Source organism: Procambarus clarkii, chromosome 46, assembly GCF_040958095.1.
Source record: "Procambarus clarkii isolate CNS0578487 chromosome 46, FALCON_Pclarkii_2.0, whole genome shotgun sequence".
NCBI lineage: Eukaryota > Metazoa > Arthropoda > Malacostraca > Decapoda > Cambaridae > Procambarus > Procambarus clarkii.
In genome coordinates this window covers 28,708,614-28,723,027 of record NC_091195.1, presented here as the reverse complement: position 1 = coordinate 28,723,027, position 14,414 = coordinate 28,708,614, and the positions used below count along the sequence as shown (strand labels likewise).

Sequence of the window (14,414 nt, the reverse complement as noted above, 5' to 3'; positions counted from 1 at the left end):
TGAACACCACCAGTTACTGTGGGTGAACCTGTGAACACCACCAGTTACTGTGGGGGTGAACCTGTGAACACCACCAGTTACTGTGTGTGAACCTGTGAACACCACCAGTTACTGTGTGTGTGAACCCTGTGAACACCACCAGTTACTGTGTGTGTGAACCTGTGAACACCACCAGTTACTGTGTGTGAACCTGTGAACACCAGTTACTGTGTGTGTGAACACCACCAGTTACTGTGTGTGAACCTGTGAACACCACCAGTTACTACGTGGGTGAACCTGTGAACACCACCAGTTACTGTGTGTGTGAACCTGTGAACACCACCAGTTACTGTGTGTGAACCTGTGAACACCACCAGTTACTGTGTGTGTGAACCCTGTGAACACCACCAGTTACTGTGTGTGTGAACCTGTGAACACCACCAGTTACTGTGTGTGTGAACCTGTGAACACCACCAGTTACTGTGTGTGAACCTGTGAACACCACCAGTTACTGTGGGTGAACCTGTGAACACCACCAGTTACTGTGTGTGTGAACCTGTGAACACCACCAGTTACTGTGTGTGAACCTGTGAACACCACCAGTTACTGTGTGTGTGAACCTGTGAACACCACCAGTTACTGTGTGTGTGAACCTGTGAACACCACCAGTTACTGTGTGTGAACCTGTGAACACCACCAGTTACTGTGTGTGTGAACACCACCAGTTACTGTGTGTGAACCTGTGAACACCACCAGTTACTGCGTGGGTGAACCTGTGAACACCACCAGTTACTGCGTGGGTGAACCTGTGAACACCACCAGTTACTGCGTGGGTGAACCTGTGAACACCACCAGTTACTGTGTAGGTGAACCTGTGAACACCACCAGTTACTGCGTGGGTGAACCTGTGAACACCACCAGTTACTGTGTAGGTGAACCTGTGAACACCACCAGTTACTGTGTGTGAACCTGTGAACACCACCAGTTACTGTGTGTGTGAACCTGTGAACACCACCAGTTACTGTGTGTGAACCTGTGAACACCACCAGTTACTGTGTGTGTGAACCTGTGAACACCACCAGTTACTGTGTGTGAACCTGTGAACACCACCAGTTACTGTGTGTGTGAACCCTGTGAACACCACCAGTTACTGTGTGTGTGAACCTGTGAACACCACCAGTTACTGTGTGTGTGAACCTGTGAACACCACCAGTTACTGTGTGTGAACCTGTGAACACCACCAGTTACTGCGTGTGAACCCTATGAACACCACCAGTTACTATGTGGTTGAACCTGTGAACACCACCAGTTACTGTGTGTGAACCTGTGAACACCACCAGTTACTGTGGGTGAACCTGTGAACACCACCAGTTACTGTGTGTGTGAACCTGTGAACACCACCAGTTACTGTGTGTGTGAACCTGTGAACACCACCAGTTACTGTGTGTGTGAACCTGTGAACACCACCAGTTACTGTGTGTGAACCTGTGAACACCACCAGTTACTGTGTGTGAACCTGTGAACACCACCAGTTACTATGTGGTTGAACCTGTGAACACCACCAGTTACTGTGTGTGAACCTGTGAACACCACCAGTTACTGTGTGGGTGAACCTGTGAACACCACCAGTTACTGTGGGTGAACCTGTGAACACCACCAGTTACTGTGTGGGTGAACCTGTGAACACCACCAGTTACTGTGTGGGTGAACCTGTGAACACCACCAGTTACTGTGGGTGAACCTGTGAACACCACCAGTTACTGTGTGGTGAACCTGTGAACACCACCAGTTACTGTGTGTGAACCTGTGAACACCACCAGTTACTGTGTGGGTGAACCTGTGAACACCACCAGTTACTGTGTGTGAACCTGTGAACACCACCAGTTACTGTGTGTGTGAACACCACCAGTTACTGTGGGTGAACCTGTGAACACCACCAGTTACTGTGTGGGTGAACACCACCAGTTACTGTGGGTGAACCTGTGAACACCACCAGTTACTATGTGGTTGAACCTGTGAACACCACCAGTTACTGTGTGTGAACCTGTGAACACCACCAGTTACTGTGTGTGTGAACACCACCAGTTACTGTGGGTGAACCTGTGAACACCACCAGTTACTGTGGGTGAACCTGTGAACACCACCAGTTACTGTGTGGGTGAACACCACCAGTTACTGTGGGTGAACCTGTGAACACCACCAGTTACTGTGGGTGAACCTGTGAACACCACCAGTTACTATGTGGTTGAACCTGTGAACACCAACCAGTTACTGTGTGTGAACCTGTGATCACCACCAGTTACTGTGTGTGTGAACACCACCAGGTACTGTGTGTGTGAACACCACCAGTTACTGTTTGTGAACCTGTGAACACCACCAGTTACGTGTGGGGTGAACACCACCAGTTACTATGTGGTTGACCCTGTGAACACCAGCAGTACTGTGTTGTGGACCTGTTGAACACCACCAGTTACTGTGGTTGAACCTGTGAACACCACCAGTTACTGTGTGTGAACCTGTGAACACCACCAGTTACTGTGTGTGAACACCACCAGTTACTGTGGGTAAACCTGTGAACACCACCAGTTACTGTGTGGGGTGAACCTGTGAACACCAGCAGTTACTGTGTGTGAAACCTGTGAACACCACCAGTTACTGTGGGTGAACCTGTGAACACCAGCAGTTACTGTGTGTGAAACTGTGACACACCACCAGTTACTGTGTGGTTGAACCTGTGAAACACCACCAGTTACTGTGGGTGAACCTGGAAACACCACCAGTTACTGTGGGTGAACCTGTGAACACCAGCAGTTACTGTGTGTGAACCTGTGAACACCACCAGTTACTGTGGGTGAACCTGTGAACACCACCAGTTACTGTGTGTGACTGTGAACACCACCAGTTACTGTGTGTGAAACCTGTGAACACCACCAGTTACTGTGTGTGAACCTGTGAACACCACCAGTTACTGTGTGTGAACCTGTGAACACCACCAGTTACTGTGTGTGAACCTGTGAACACCACCAGTTACTGTGGGTGAACCTGTGAACACCACCAGTTACTGTGGTGAGACCTGTGAACACCACCAGTTACTGTGTGGTGAACCTGTGAACACCACCAGTTACTGTGTGTGAACCTGTGAACACCACCAGTTACTGTGTGGTGCACCTGTGAACACCACCAGTTACTGTGGGTGAACCCTGTGAACACCACCAGTTACTGTGGGTGAACCTGTGAACACCACCAGTTACTGTGGGTGAACCTGTGAACACCACCATTTACTGTGGGTGAACCTGTGAACACCAGCAGTTACTGTGTGTGAACCTGTGAACACCACCAGTTACTGTGGGTGAACCTGTGAACACCACCAGTTACTGTGTGTGTGAACACCACCAGTTACTGTGTGGGTGAACACCACCAGTTACTGTGGGTGAACCTGTGAACACCACCAGTTACTGTGTGTGAACCTGTGAACACCACCAGTTACTGTGTGTGAACCTGTGAACACCACCAGTTACTGTGGGTGAACCTGTGAACACCACCAGTTACTATGTGGTTGAGCCTGTGAACACCACCAGTTACTGTGTGTGTGAACCTGTGAACACCCCAGTTACTGTGTGTGTGAACACCACCAGTTACTGTGTGTGTGAACCTGTGAACACCACCAGTTACTGTGTGTGTGAACCTGTGAACACCACCAGTTACTGTGTGTGAACCTGTGAACACCACCAGTTACTGTGTGTGTGAACCCTGTGAACACCACCAGTTACTGTGTGTGTGAACCTGTGAACACCACCAGTTACTGTGTGTGAACCTGTGAACACCACCAGTTACTGTGGGTGAACTGTGAACACCACCAGTTACTGTGGGGGTGAACCTGTGAACACCACCAGTACATGTGTGTGAACCTGTGAACACCACCAGTTACTGTGTGTGAACCTGTGAACACCACCAGTTACTGTGTGTGAACCTGTGAACACCACCAGTTACTGTGGTGAACCTGTGAACACCACCAGTTACTGTGTGTGAACCTGTGAACACCACCAGTTACTGTGTGGTGAACCTGTGAAACACCACCAGTTACTGTGTGTGTGAACCTGTGAACACCACCAGTTACTGTGTGTGAACCTGTGAACCACCACCAGTTACTGTGTGTGAACCTGTGAACACCACCAGTTACTGTGTGTGAACCTGTGAACACCACCAGTTACTGTGTGTGTGAACACCACCAGTTACTGTGTGTGAACCTGTGAACACCACCAGTTACTGTGTGGTGAACCTGTGAACACCACCAGTTACTGTGTGTGAACCTGTGAACACCACCAGTTACTGTGTGGTGAACCTGTGAACACCACCAGTTACTGTGTGTGAACCCTGTGAAACACCACCAGTTACTGTGCGGTGAACCCTGTGAACACCACCAGTTACTGTGGGTGAACCTGTGAACACCACCAGTTACTGTGGGTGAACCTGTGAACACCACCAGTTACTGTGGGTGAACCTGTGAACACCACCAGTTACTGTGTGTGTGAACCTGTGAACACCACAGTTACTGTGTGTGTGAACCTGTGAACACCACCATTTACTGTGAGGGTGGAACCTGTGAACCACCAGTTACTGTGTGTGAACCTGTGAACACCACCAGTTACTGTGGGGGTGAACCTGTGATCACCACCAGTTACTGTGTGTGTGAACCTGTGAACACCACCAGTTACTGTGGGTGAACCTGTGAACACCACCAGTTACTGTGGGGGTGAACCTGTGAAACACCACCAGTTACTGTGTGTGAACCTGTGAACACCACCAGTTACTGTGGGTGTGAACCTGTGAACACCACCAGTTACTGTGTGTGTGAACCTGTGAACACCCACCAGTTACTGTGGTGTGAACCTGTGAACACCACCAGTTACTGTGTGACTGTGAAACACCACCAGTTACTGTGGGTGAACCTGTGAACACCACCAGTTACTGTGGGTGAACCTGTGAACACCACCAGTTACTGTGTGTGAACCTGTGAACATCCACCAGTTACTGTGTGTGAACCTGTGAACACCACCAGTTACTGTGTGGTGTGAACCTGTGAACACCACCAGTTACTGTGTGTGTGAACCTGTGAACACCACCAGTTACTGGTGTGGTGTGAACACCACCAGTTACTGTGGGTGAACCTGTGAACACCACCAGTTACTGTGTGTGAACCTGTGAACACCACCAGTTACTGTGGTGTGAACCTGTGAACACCACCATTACTGTGGGTGACCTGTGAAACACCACCAGTTACTGTGTGTGTGAACCTGTGAACACCCCCAGTTACTGGTGTGTGTGAACCTGGAACAAACACCAGTTACTGTGTGTGGAACCTTTGAACACCACCATTTACTGTGTGTGTGAACACCATACCGACCAGTTACTGTGTGTGAAACATGTGAACACCACCATTTACCTGCGTGGGGGTGAACCTGTGAACAACAACCACCAGTTACTCGTTGGTGAACCGTGACACCACCAGTTACTCGCGTGGTGAACCTGTGAACACACCACCAGTTACTGTGTAGGTGACCTGTGAACAGACAGCCAGTTATCTGCGTGGGTGAACCTGTGGAACGAACCATCCAGTTACGTGTGTAGGTGAACCTGTGGAACAACCAGCCAGTTACTGTGTGTGAACCTGTGGAACACCACCAGTTACTGTGTGTGTGAACCTGTGAACACCACCAGTTACTGTGGGTGAACCTGTTGAACACCAACCAGTTATCTGTGTGTGGTGAACCTGTGAACACCAGCCAGTTACTGCTGTGTGGTGGAACCTGTGAACGACCAGACCAGTTACTGTGGGTTGAAACCTGGTGAAAAACCACCAGTTACTGTGTGTGTGAACCTGTGAAACACCACCAGTTACTGTGTGTGTGAACCTGTGAACACCACCAGTTACCTGTGGGTGAACCTGTGAACACACCACCAGTTACTGTGTGGTGCACCTAGTGAACACCACCAAGTTACTAGTGGGTGAACCTGTGAACACCACCAGGTTACTGTGGTGAACCTGTGAACACCACCAGTTACTGTGGGTGAACCCTGTGAACACCACCCAGTTAACTGTGGTGTGTGAACCTGTTGAACAACCACCAGTTACCTGGGGGTGGGTGAAACCTGTGAACACCAAGCCAGTTACGCGTGTGTGTGAACCCTGTTGAACACCACCTAGTTACTGTGTGTGAACCTGTGAACACCACCAGTTACTGTGTTGTGAACCCTGTGAACACCACCAGTTACTATGTGGTTGAACCTGTGAACACCACCAGTTAGCTGTGTGGTGAACCTGTGAACACCCACCAGTTACTGTGTGGTGAACCTGTGAACACCACCAGTTACTGTGGGTGAACCTGTGAACACCACCAGTTACTGTGTGGGTGAACCTGTGAACACCACCAGTTACTGTGTGGGTGAACCTGTGAACACCACCAGTTACTGTGGGTGAACCTGTGAACACCACCAGTTACTGTGTGGGTGAACCTGTGAACACCACCAGTTACTGTGTGGGTGAACCTGTGAACACCACCAGTTACTGTGTGTGAACCTGTGAACACCACCAGTTACTGTGTGGGTGAACCTGTGAACACCACCAGTTACTGTGTGTGAACCTGTGAACACCACCAGTTACTGTGTGTGTGAACACCACCAGTTACTGTGGGTGAACCTGTGAACACCACCAGGTACTGTGTGGGTGAACACCACCAGTTACTGTGGGTGAACCTGTGAACACCACCAGTTACTATGTGGTTGAACCTGTGAACACCACCAGTTACTGTGTGTGAACCTGTGAACACCACCAGTTACTGTGTGTGTGAACACCACCAGTTACTGTGGGTGAACCTGTGAACACCACCAGTTACTGTGTGTGTGAACCTGTGAACACCACCAGTTACTGTGTGTGAACCTGTGAACACCACCAGTTACTGTGTGTGGTGAACCTGTGAACACCACCAGTTACTGTGTGGGTGAACCTGTGAACACCACCAGTTACTGTGTGTGAACCTGTGAACACCACCAGTTACTGTGTAGGTGAACTGTGAACACCACCAGTTACTGGTGGTGAACCTGTGAACACCACCAGTTACTGCTGTAGGGTGAACCTGTGAACACCACCAGTTACTGCTGTGGTGAACCTGTGAACACCACCAGTTACTGCGTGGGTGAACCTGTGAACACCACCAGTTACTGTGTAGGTGAACCTGTGAACACCACCAGTTACTGCTGTGTGTGAACCTGTGAACACCACCAGTTACTGTGTAGGTGAACCTTGTGAACACCACCAGTTACTGTGTGGTGAACCTGTGAACACCACCAGTTACTGTGTGTGTTGAACCTGTGAACACCACCAGTTACTGTGTGTGTGAACCTGTGAACACCACCAGTTACTGTGTGTGAACCTGTGAACACCACCAGTTACTGTGTGTGAACCTGTGAACACCACCAGTTACTGTGTGTGTGAACCTGTGAACACCACCAGTTACTGTGTGTGTGAACCTGTGAACACCACCAGTTACTGGTGTGTGAACCTGTGAACACCACCAGTTACTGTGGTGTGAACCTGTGAACACCACCAGTTACTGTGTGGTGAACCTGTGAACACCACCAGTTACTGTGTGTGAACCTTGTGAACACCACCAGTTACTGTGTGTGAACCTGTGAACACCACCAGTTACTGTGGTGTGAACCTGTGAACACCACCAGTTACTGTGTGTGAACCTGTGAACACCACCAGTTACTGTGTGTGAACCTGTGAACACCACCAGTTACTGTGTGGTGAACCTGTGAACACCACCAGTTACTGTGTGGTGAACCTGTGAACACCACCAGTTACTGTGTGGTGAACCTGTGAACACCACCAGTTACTGTGTGTGAACCTGTGAACACCACCAGTTACTGTGTGGTGAACCTGTGAACACCACCAGTTACTGTGGGTGAACCTGTGAACACCACCAGTTACTGTGTGTGTGAACACCACCAGTTACTGTGTGGGTGAACACCACCAGTTACTGTGGGTGAACCTGTGAACACCACCAGTTACTGTGTGTGAACCTGTGAACACCACCAGTTACTGTGTGTGAACCTGTGAACACCACCAGTTACTGTGGGTGAACCTGTGAACACCACCAGTTACTATGTGGTTGAGCCTGTGAACACCACCAGTTACTGTGTGTGTGAACCTGTGAACACCCCCAGTTACTGTGTGTGTGAACACCACCAGTTACTGTGTGTGTGAACCTGTGAACACCACCAGTTACTGTGTGTGTGAACCTGTGAACACCACCAGTTACTGTGTGTGAACCTGTGAACACCACCAGTTACTGTGTGTGTGAACCCTGTGAACACCACCAGTTACTGTGTGTGTGAACCTGTGAACACTACCAGTTACTGTGTGTGAACCTGTGAACACCACCAGTTACTGTGTGTGTGAACACCACCAGTTACTGTGTGTGTGAACCTGTGAACACCACCAGTTACTGTGTGTGAACCTGTGAACACCACCAGTTACTGTGTGTGTGAACCCTGTGAACACCACCAGTTACTGTGTGTGTGAACCTGTGAACACCACCAGTTACTGTGTGTGTGAACACCACCAGTTACTGTGTGTGAACCTGTGAACACCACCAGTTACTGTGTGTGAACCTGTGAACACCACCAGTTACTGTGTGTGTGAACACCACCAGTTACTGTGTGTGAACACCACCAGTTACTGTGTGTGTGAACACCACCAGTTACTGTGTGTGAACACCACCAGTTACTGTGTGTGTGAACACCACCAGTTACTGTGTGTGAACACCACCAGTTACTGTGTGTGTGAACACCACCAGTTACTGTGTGTGAACACCACCAGTTACTGTGTGTGTGAACACCACCAGTTACTGTGTGTGAACCTGTGAACACCCCCAGTTACTGTGTGTGAACCTGTGAACACCACCAGTTACTGTGTGTGAACCTGTGAACACCACCAGTTACTGTGTGTGAACCTGTGAACACCCCCAGTTACTGTGTGTGAACCTGTGAACACCACCAGTTACTGTGTGTGAACCTGTGAACACCACCAGTTACTGTGGGTGAACCTGTGAACACCACCAGTTACTGTGTGTGAACCTGTCAACACCACCAGTTACTGTGTGTGAACCCTGTGAACACCACCAGTTACTGTGGGTGAACTGGTACCTACCTATTTGTGCTTGCGGGGGTTGAGCTCTGGCTCTTTGGTCCCGCCTCTCAACTGTCAATCAACTGGTGTACAGGTTCCTGAGCCTATTGGGCTCTATCATATCTACACTTGAAACTGTGTATGGAGTCAGCCTCCACCACATCACTGCCTAGTGCATTCCATTTGTCAACTACACTGTCACTGAAAAAGTTCTTTCTAATATCTCTGTGGCTCATTTGGGCACTCAATTTCCACCTGTCCCCTGGTGCGTGTGCCCCTTGTGTTAAATAAACTGTCTTTGTCTATCAATTCCTTAGAGAATCTTGCATGTTGTGATCATGTCGATCCATTCTAAATCTCATGTCTTCCAGCGACGTGAGGTTTAATTTCCTTATTCTCTCCTCATAGTTTATGCTCCTCAGCTCGGGTACTAGTCTGGTGGTAAACCTCTGAACCTTCTCCAATTTAGTCTTAAGCTTGACGAGATATGGACTCCATGCTGCAGTTGCATACTCCAGGATAGGTCTGACATATGTGGTATACAAGGGTTCTAAATAATTCCTTACACAAGTTTCTAAAGACCGTTCGTATGTTGGCCAGCTTGCCACATGCCACTGATGTTATCCTCTTGATATGGGCTTCAGGGGACAGGTCTGGCGTGATATCAACCCCCAGGCTTTTTTCTCTCTCTCTGATTTTGAAGAATTTCATCTCCCAAATGATACCTCGTATCCGGTCTCCTGCTCCCAACACATATCTTCATTACATTACATTTGCTCGGGTTAAACTCTAACAACTCTTTGTTGGACCATTCCTTCAGTTGTCCAAGTCTTTTTGAAGCCTCAAACAGTCCTCTTCTTTCATAACCCTTCTCATAATTTTGGCGTCGTCCGTAAACATTGAGAAAGGTTTGTTGTTTCGACGGTCAGGAAGCTCTACAGAAAACGGGCTACATGAAAGATAAATTAAGAAAAAAAACTTGAACACCCCCACCTACCAGGGGTGCTTATTTTGTCATGTACTGAGGTGAAATATTGAAGCTTATATTCGAATGTAATTTGTGCATGCCAAGGTTAAGAGTAAGAGTAAAGGTGTTGGTGCATTTGTTGATCAAGGCTGACTCAAGCAAATTTCACTCACCCTTACACTGAGCAATGTATTTTGCTTCTCTCCAGTCGATAGAATGATCACATGCATTGGAATGTAAATACAATGCATTAGAGTGTTGAATGAATCGAGTAAGGATGTTGTTGTAAACGTGACCACAGCAGTTTACCAGTTTGGCGGATGTAAACAAATGCACACTGCCAGTGACGGAGTACACACAACCTGCTACAGACTGAGGCGAATTCTTAATTAAAATGAACTAACCATATTATTATTTTTGAACACTGGAACACCATGTTTCAGTGTTCATTTTAAACTCTGGTGTTCAAAGATAATACAAGTACACCGATTTATGAATAAAGTTGAGTGAAAACTAGTACTGCCAACACAGGTCACCCACTACCCACTTGGGCTTAGGGTAGAGCAACGGTCATGTTTCATGCAGGTTCGCGTTCAATCCCCGACCGTCCAAGTGGTTGTGCACCATTCCTTTCCCCCCGTCGCATCCCAAACCCTTATTCTGACCCCTTCCCAATGCTATAAAATTGTAATGGCTTGACGCTTTCTCGTGATAGTTCCCTCCCCCTACCCACACACTAAATAACTGATTCAGACAGCTATAAGTGTGTCATAAAACATGGTGAAGACAGTTACAAGCCAGTCATGCAGAGGTGATTAGTTCTCAATATTAGGCTAGGAGAAGTGCTGAAGACAGTTACAAGCCAGTCATGCAGAGGTGATTAGTTCTCAATATTAGGCTAGGAGAAGTGCTGGAGACAGTGCAGAGTACCAGACACGAGAAGTGCAGTTAATGCAGTGTTCCAGACACGAGAAGTGGTTAGTGCAGTGTTCCAGACACGAGAAGTGGTTAGTGCAGTGTTCCAGACACGAGAAGTGGTTAGTGCAGTGTTCCAGACACGAGAAGTGCAGTTAATGCAGTGTTCTAGACACGAGAAGTGGTTAGTGCAGTGTTCCAGACACGAGAAGTGCAGTTAATGCAGTGCTCCAGACACGAGAAGTGCAGTTAATGCAGTGTTCCAGACACGAGAAGTGCAGTTAATGCAGTGTTCCAGACACGAGAAGTGCAGTTAATGCAGTGTTCCAGACACGAGAAGTGGTTAGTGCAGTGCTCCAGACACGAGAAGTGCAGTTAATGCAGTGTTCTAGACACGAGAAGTGGTTAGTGCAGTGTTCCAGACACGAGAAGTGGTTAGTGCAGTGTTCTAGACACGAGAAGTGCAGTTAATGCAGTGTTCCAGACACGAGAAGTGCAGTTAATGCAGTGTTCTAGACACGAGAAGTGGTTAGTGCAGTGTACCAGACATAAGAAGTGGTTAGTGCAGTGTACCAGTCATAAGAAGTGCAATTAGTACAGTGTACCAGACAGGGGAAGTGTAGGCCGAGGTGTACCTATCGACGATCCTCCGGACGGCGTTATTGTAGTCCCCCCAGGCGTCCCTGAAGAACGGGTCCTCCAGGAACCCGCCGCGGCGACTGACCAGTAGCGTCCTGGTGCGTGGCGCCTCGCACACCATCACTGCTCCTGCTGCTGGTGGCTCTGTGGTGAGGGAGAGGGTAGGTCAGCCATCACAGGTGAGGGGGGAGCCATGGGAGCCATCACAGGTGAGGGGGGAGCCAGGTGAGCCATCACAGGTGAAAGGGGAGCCATGGGAGCCATCACAGGTGAGGGGGGAGCCATGGGAGCCATCACAGGTGAGGGGGGAGCCATGGGAGCCATCACAGGTGAGGGGGGAGCCATGGGAGCCATCACAGGTGAGGGGGGAGCCATGGGAGCCATCACAGGTGAGGGGGGAGCCATGGGAGCCATCACAGGTGAGAGGGGAGCCATGGGAGCTATCACAGGTGATGGGGGGAGCCATGGGAGCCATCACAGGTGAGGGGGGAGCCATGGGAGCCATCACAGGTGAGGGGGGAGCCATGGGAGCTATCACAGGTGAGGGGGGAGCCATGGGAGCCATCACAGGTGAGGGGGGAGCCATGGGAGCCATCACAGGTGAGGGGGAGCCATGGGAGCCATCACAGGTGAGGGGGGAGCCATGGGAGCTATCACAGGTGAGGGGGGAGCCATCACAGATGAGGGGGGAGCCATGGGAGCTATCACAGGTGAGGGGGGAGCCATGGGAGCCATCACAGGTGAGGGGGGAGCCAGGTGAGCCATCACAGGTGAGGGGAGGGAGCCATGGGAGCCATCACAGGTGAGGGGGGAGCCAGGTGAGCCATCACAGGTGAAAGGGGAGCCATGGGAGCCATCACAGGAGAGGGGGAGCCATGGGAGCCATCACAGGTGAGGGGAGGGAGCCATGGGAGCCATCACAGGTGAGGGGGGAGCCATGGGAGCTATCACAGGTGAGGGGGGAGCCATGGGAGCCTTCACAGGTGAGGGGGGAGCCATGGGAGCCATCACAGGTGAGGGGGGAGCCATGGGAGCCATCACAGGTGAGGGGGGAGCCATGGGAGCCATCACAGGTGAGGGGGGAGCCATGGGAGCCATCACAGGTGAGGGGGGAGCCATGGGAGCCATCACAGGTGAGGGGGGAGCCATGGGAGCCTTCACAGGTGAGGGGGGAGCCATGGGAGCCATCACAGGTGAGGGGGGAGCTATGGGAGCCATCACAGGTGAGGGGGGAGCCATGGGAGCCATCACAGGTGAGGGGGGAGCCATGGGAGCCATCACAGGTGAGGGGGAGCCATGGGAGCCATCACAGGTGAGGGGGGAGCCAGGTGAGCCATCACAGGTGAGGGGAGGGAGCCATGGGAGCCATCACAGGTGAGGGGGGGATCCAGGTGAGCCATCACAGGTGAGGGGGGGGCCATCACAGGTGAGGTGGGAAGCCATGGGAGCCATCACAGGTGAGGGCGGAGCCAGGTGAGCCATCACAGGTGAGGGGGGAGCCATGGGAGCCATCACAGGTGAGGGGGGAGCCATAAGAGCCATCACAGGTGAGGGGGGAGCCATGGGAGCCATCACAGGTGAGGGGAGAGCCATGGGAGCCATCACAGGTGAGGGGGGAGCCAGGTGAGCCATCACAGGTGAGGGGGGAGCCATGGGAGCCATCACAGGTGAGGGGGGAGCCATAAGAGCCATCACAGGTGAGGGGGGAGCCATGGGAGCCATCACAGGTGAGGGGAGGGAGCCAGGTGAGCCATCACAGGTGAGGGGGGAGCCATGGGAGCCATCACAGGTGAGGTGGGAAGCCATGGGAGCCATCACAGGTGAGGGGGGAGCCATGGGAGCCATCACAGGTGAAGTGGGAAGCCATGGGAGCCATCACAGGTGAGGGGGAAGCCATGGGAGCCATCACAGGTGAGGGGGGAGCCATGGGAGCCATCACAGGTGAGGGGGGAGCCATGGGAGCCATCACAGGTGAGGGGAGAGCCATGGGAGCCATCACAGGTGAGGGGGGAGCCAGGTGAGCCATCACAGGTGAGGGGGGAGCCATGGAAGCCATCACAGGTGAGGGGGGAGCCATAAGAGCCATCACAGGTGAGGGGGGAGCCATGGGAGCCATCACAGGTGAGGGGGGAGCCATGGGAGCCATCACAGGTGAGGGGGGAGCCATGGGAGCCATCACAGGTGAGGGGGGAGCCATGGGAGCCATCACAGGTGAGGGGGGAGCCATGGGAGCCATCACAGGTGAGGAGGGGAGCCATGGGAGCTATCACAGGTGAGGGGGGAGCCATGAGAGCCATCACAGGTGAGGAGGGGAGCCATGGGAGCTATCACAGGTGAGGGGAGGGAGCCATGGGAGCCATCACAGGTGAGGGGAGGGAGCCAGGTGAGCCATCACAGGTGAGGGGGGAGCCAGGTGAGCCATCACAGGTGAGGGGGAGCCATGGGAGCCATCACAGGTGAGGGGAGGGAGCCAGGTGAGCCATCACAGGTGAGAGGAGGGAGCCAGGTGAACCATCACAGGTGAGAGGAGGGAGCCAGGTGAACCATCACAGGTGAGGGGAGAGCCATGGGAGCCATCACAGGTGAGGGGGGAGCCATGGGAGCCATCACAGGTGAGGAGGGGAGCCATGGGAGCTATCACAGGTGAGGGGGGAGCCATGAGAGCCATCACAGGTGAGGAGGGGAGCCATGGGAGCTATCACAGATGAGGGGAGGGAGCCATGG

The 14,414-nt window shown here is 51.5% G+C and overlaps 1 protein-coding gene across 1 annotated transcript in view; it reads right to left on the bottom strand.

Moving 5' to 3' along the window:
• LOC138350590 (uncharacterized) overlaps positions 1-14,414 on the bottom strand; it is a 189,249-nt gene that overhangs the window by 103,567 nt on the left and 71,268 nt on the right. The window contains exon 2 of the mRNA XM_069301613.1: positions 11,687-11,834. Coding sequence (XP_069157714.1) covers positions 11,687-11,811 — 125 coding nt within the window. The 5' untranslated portion in view covers positions 11,812-11,834. The remainder of the gene's footprint in view (positions 1-11,686; positions 11,835-14,414) is intronic.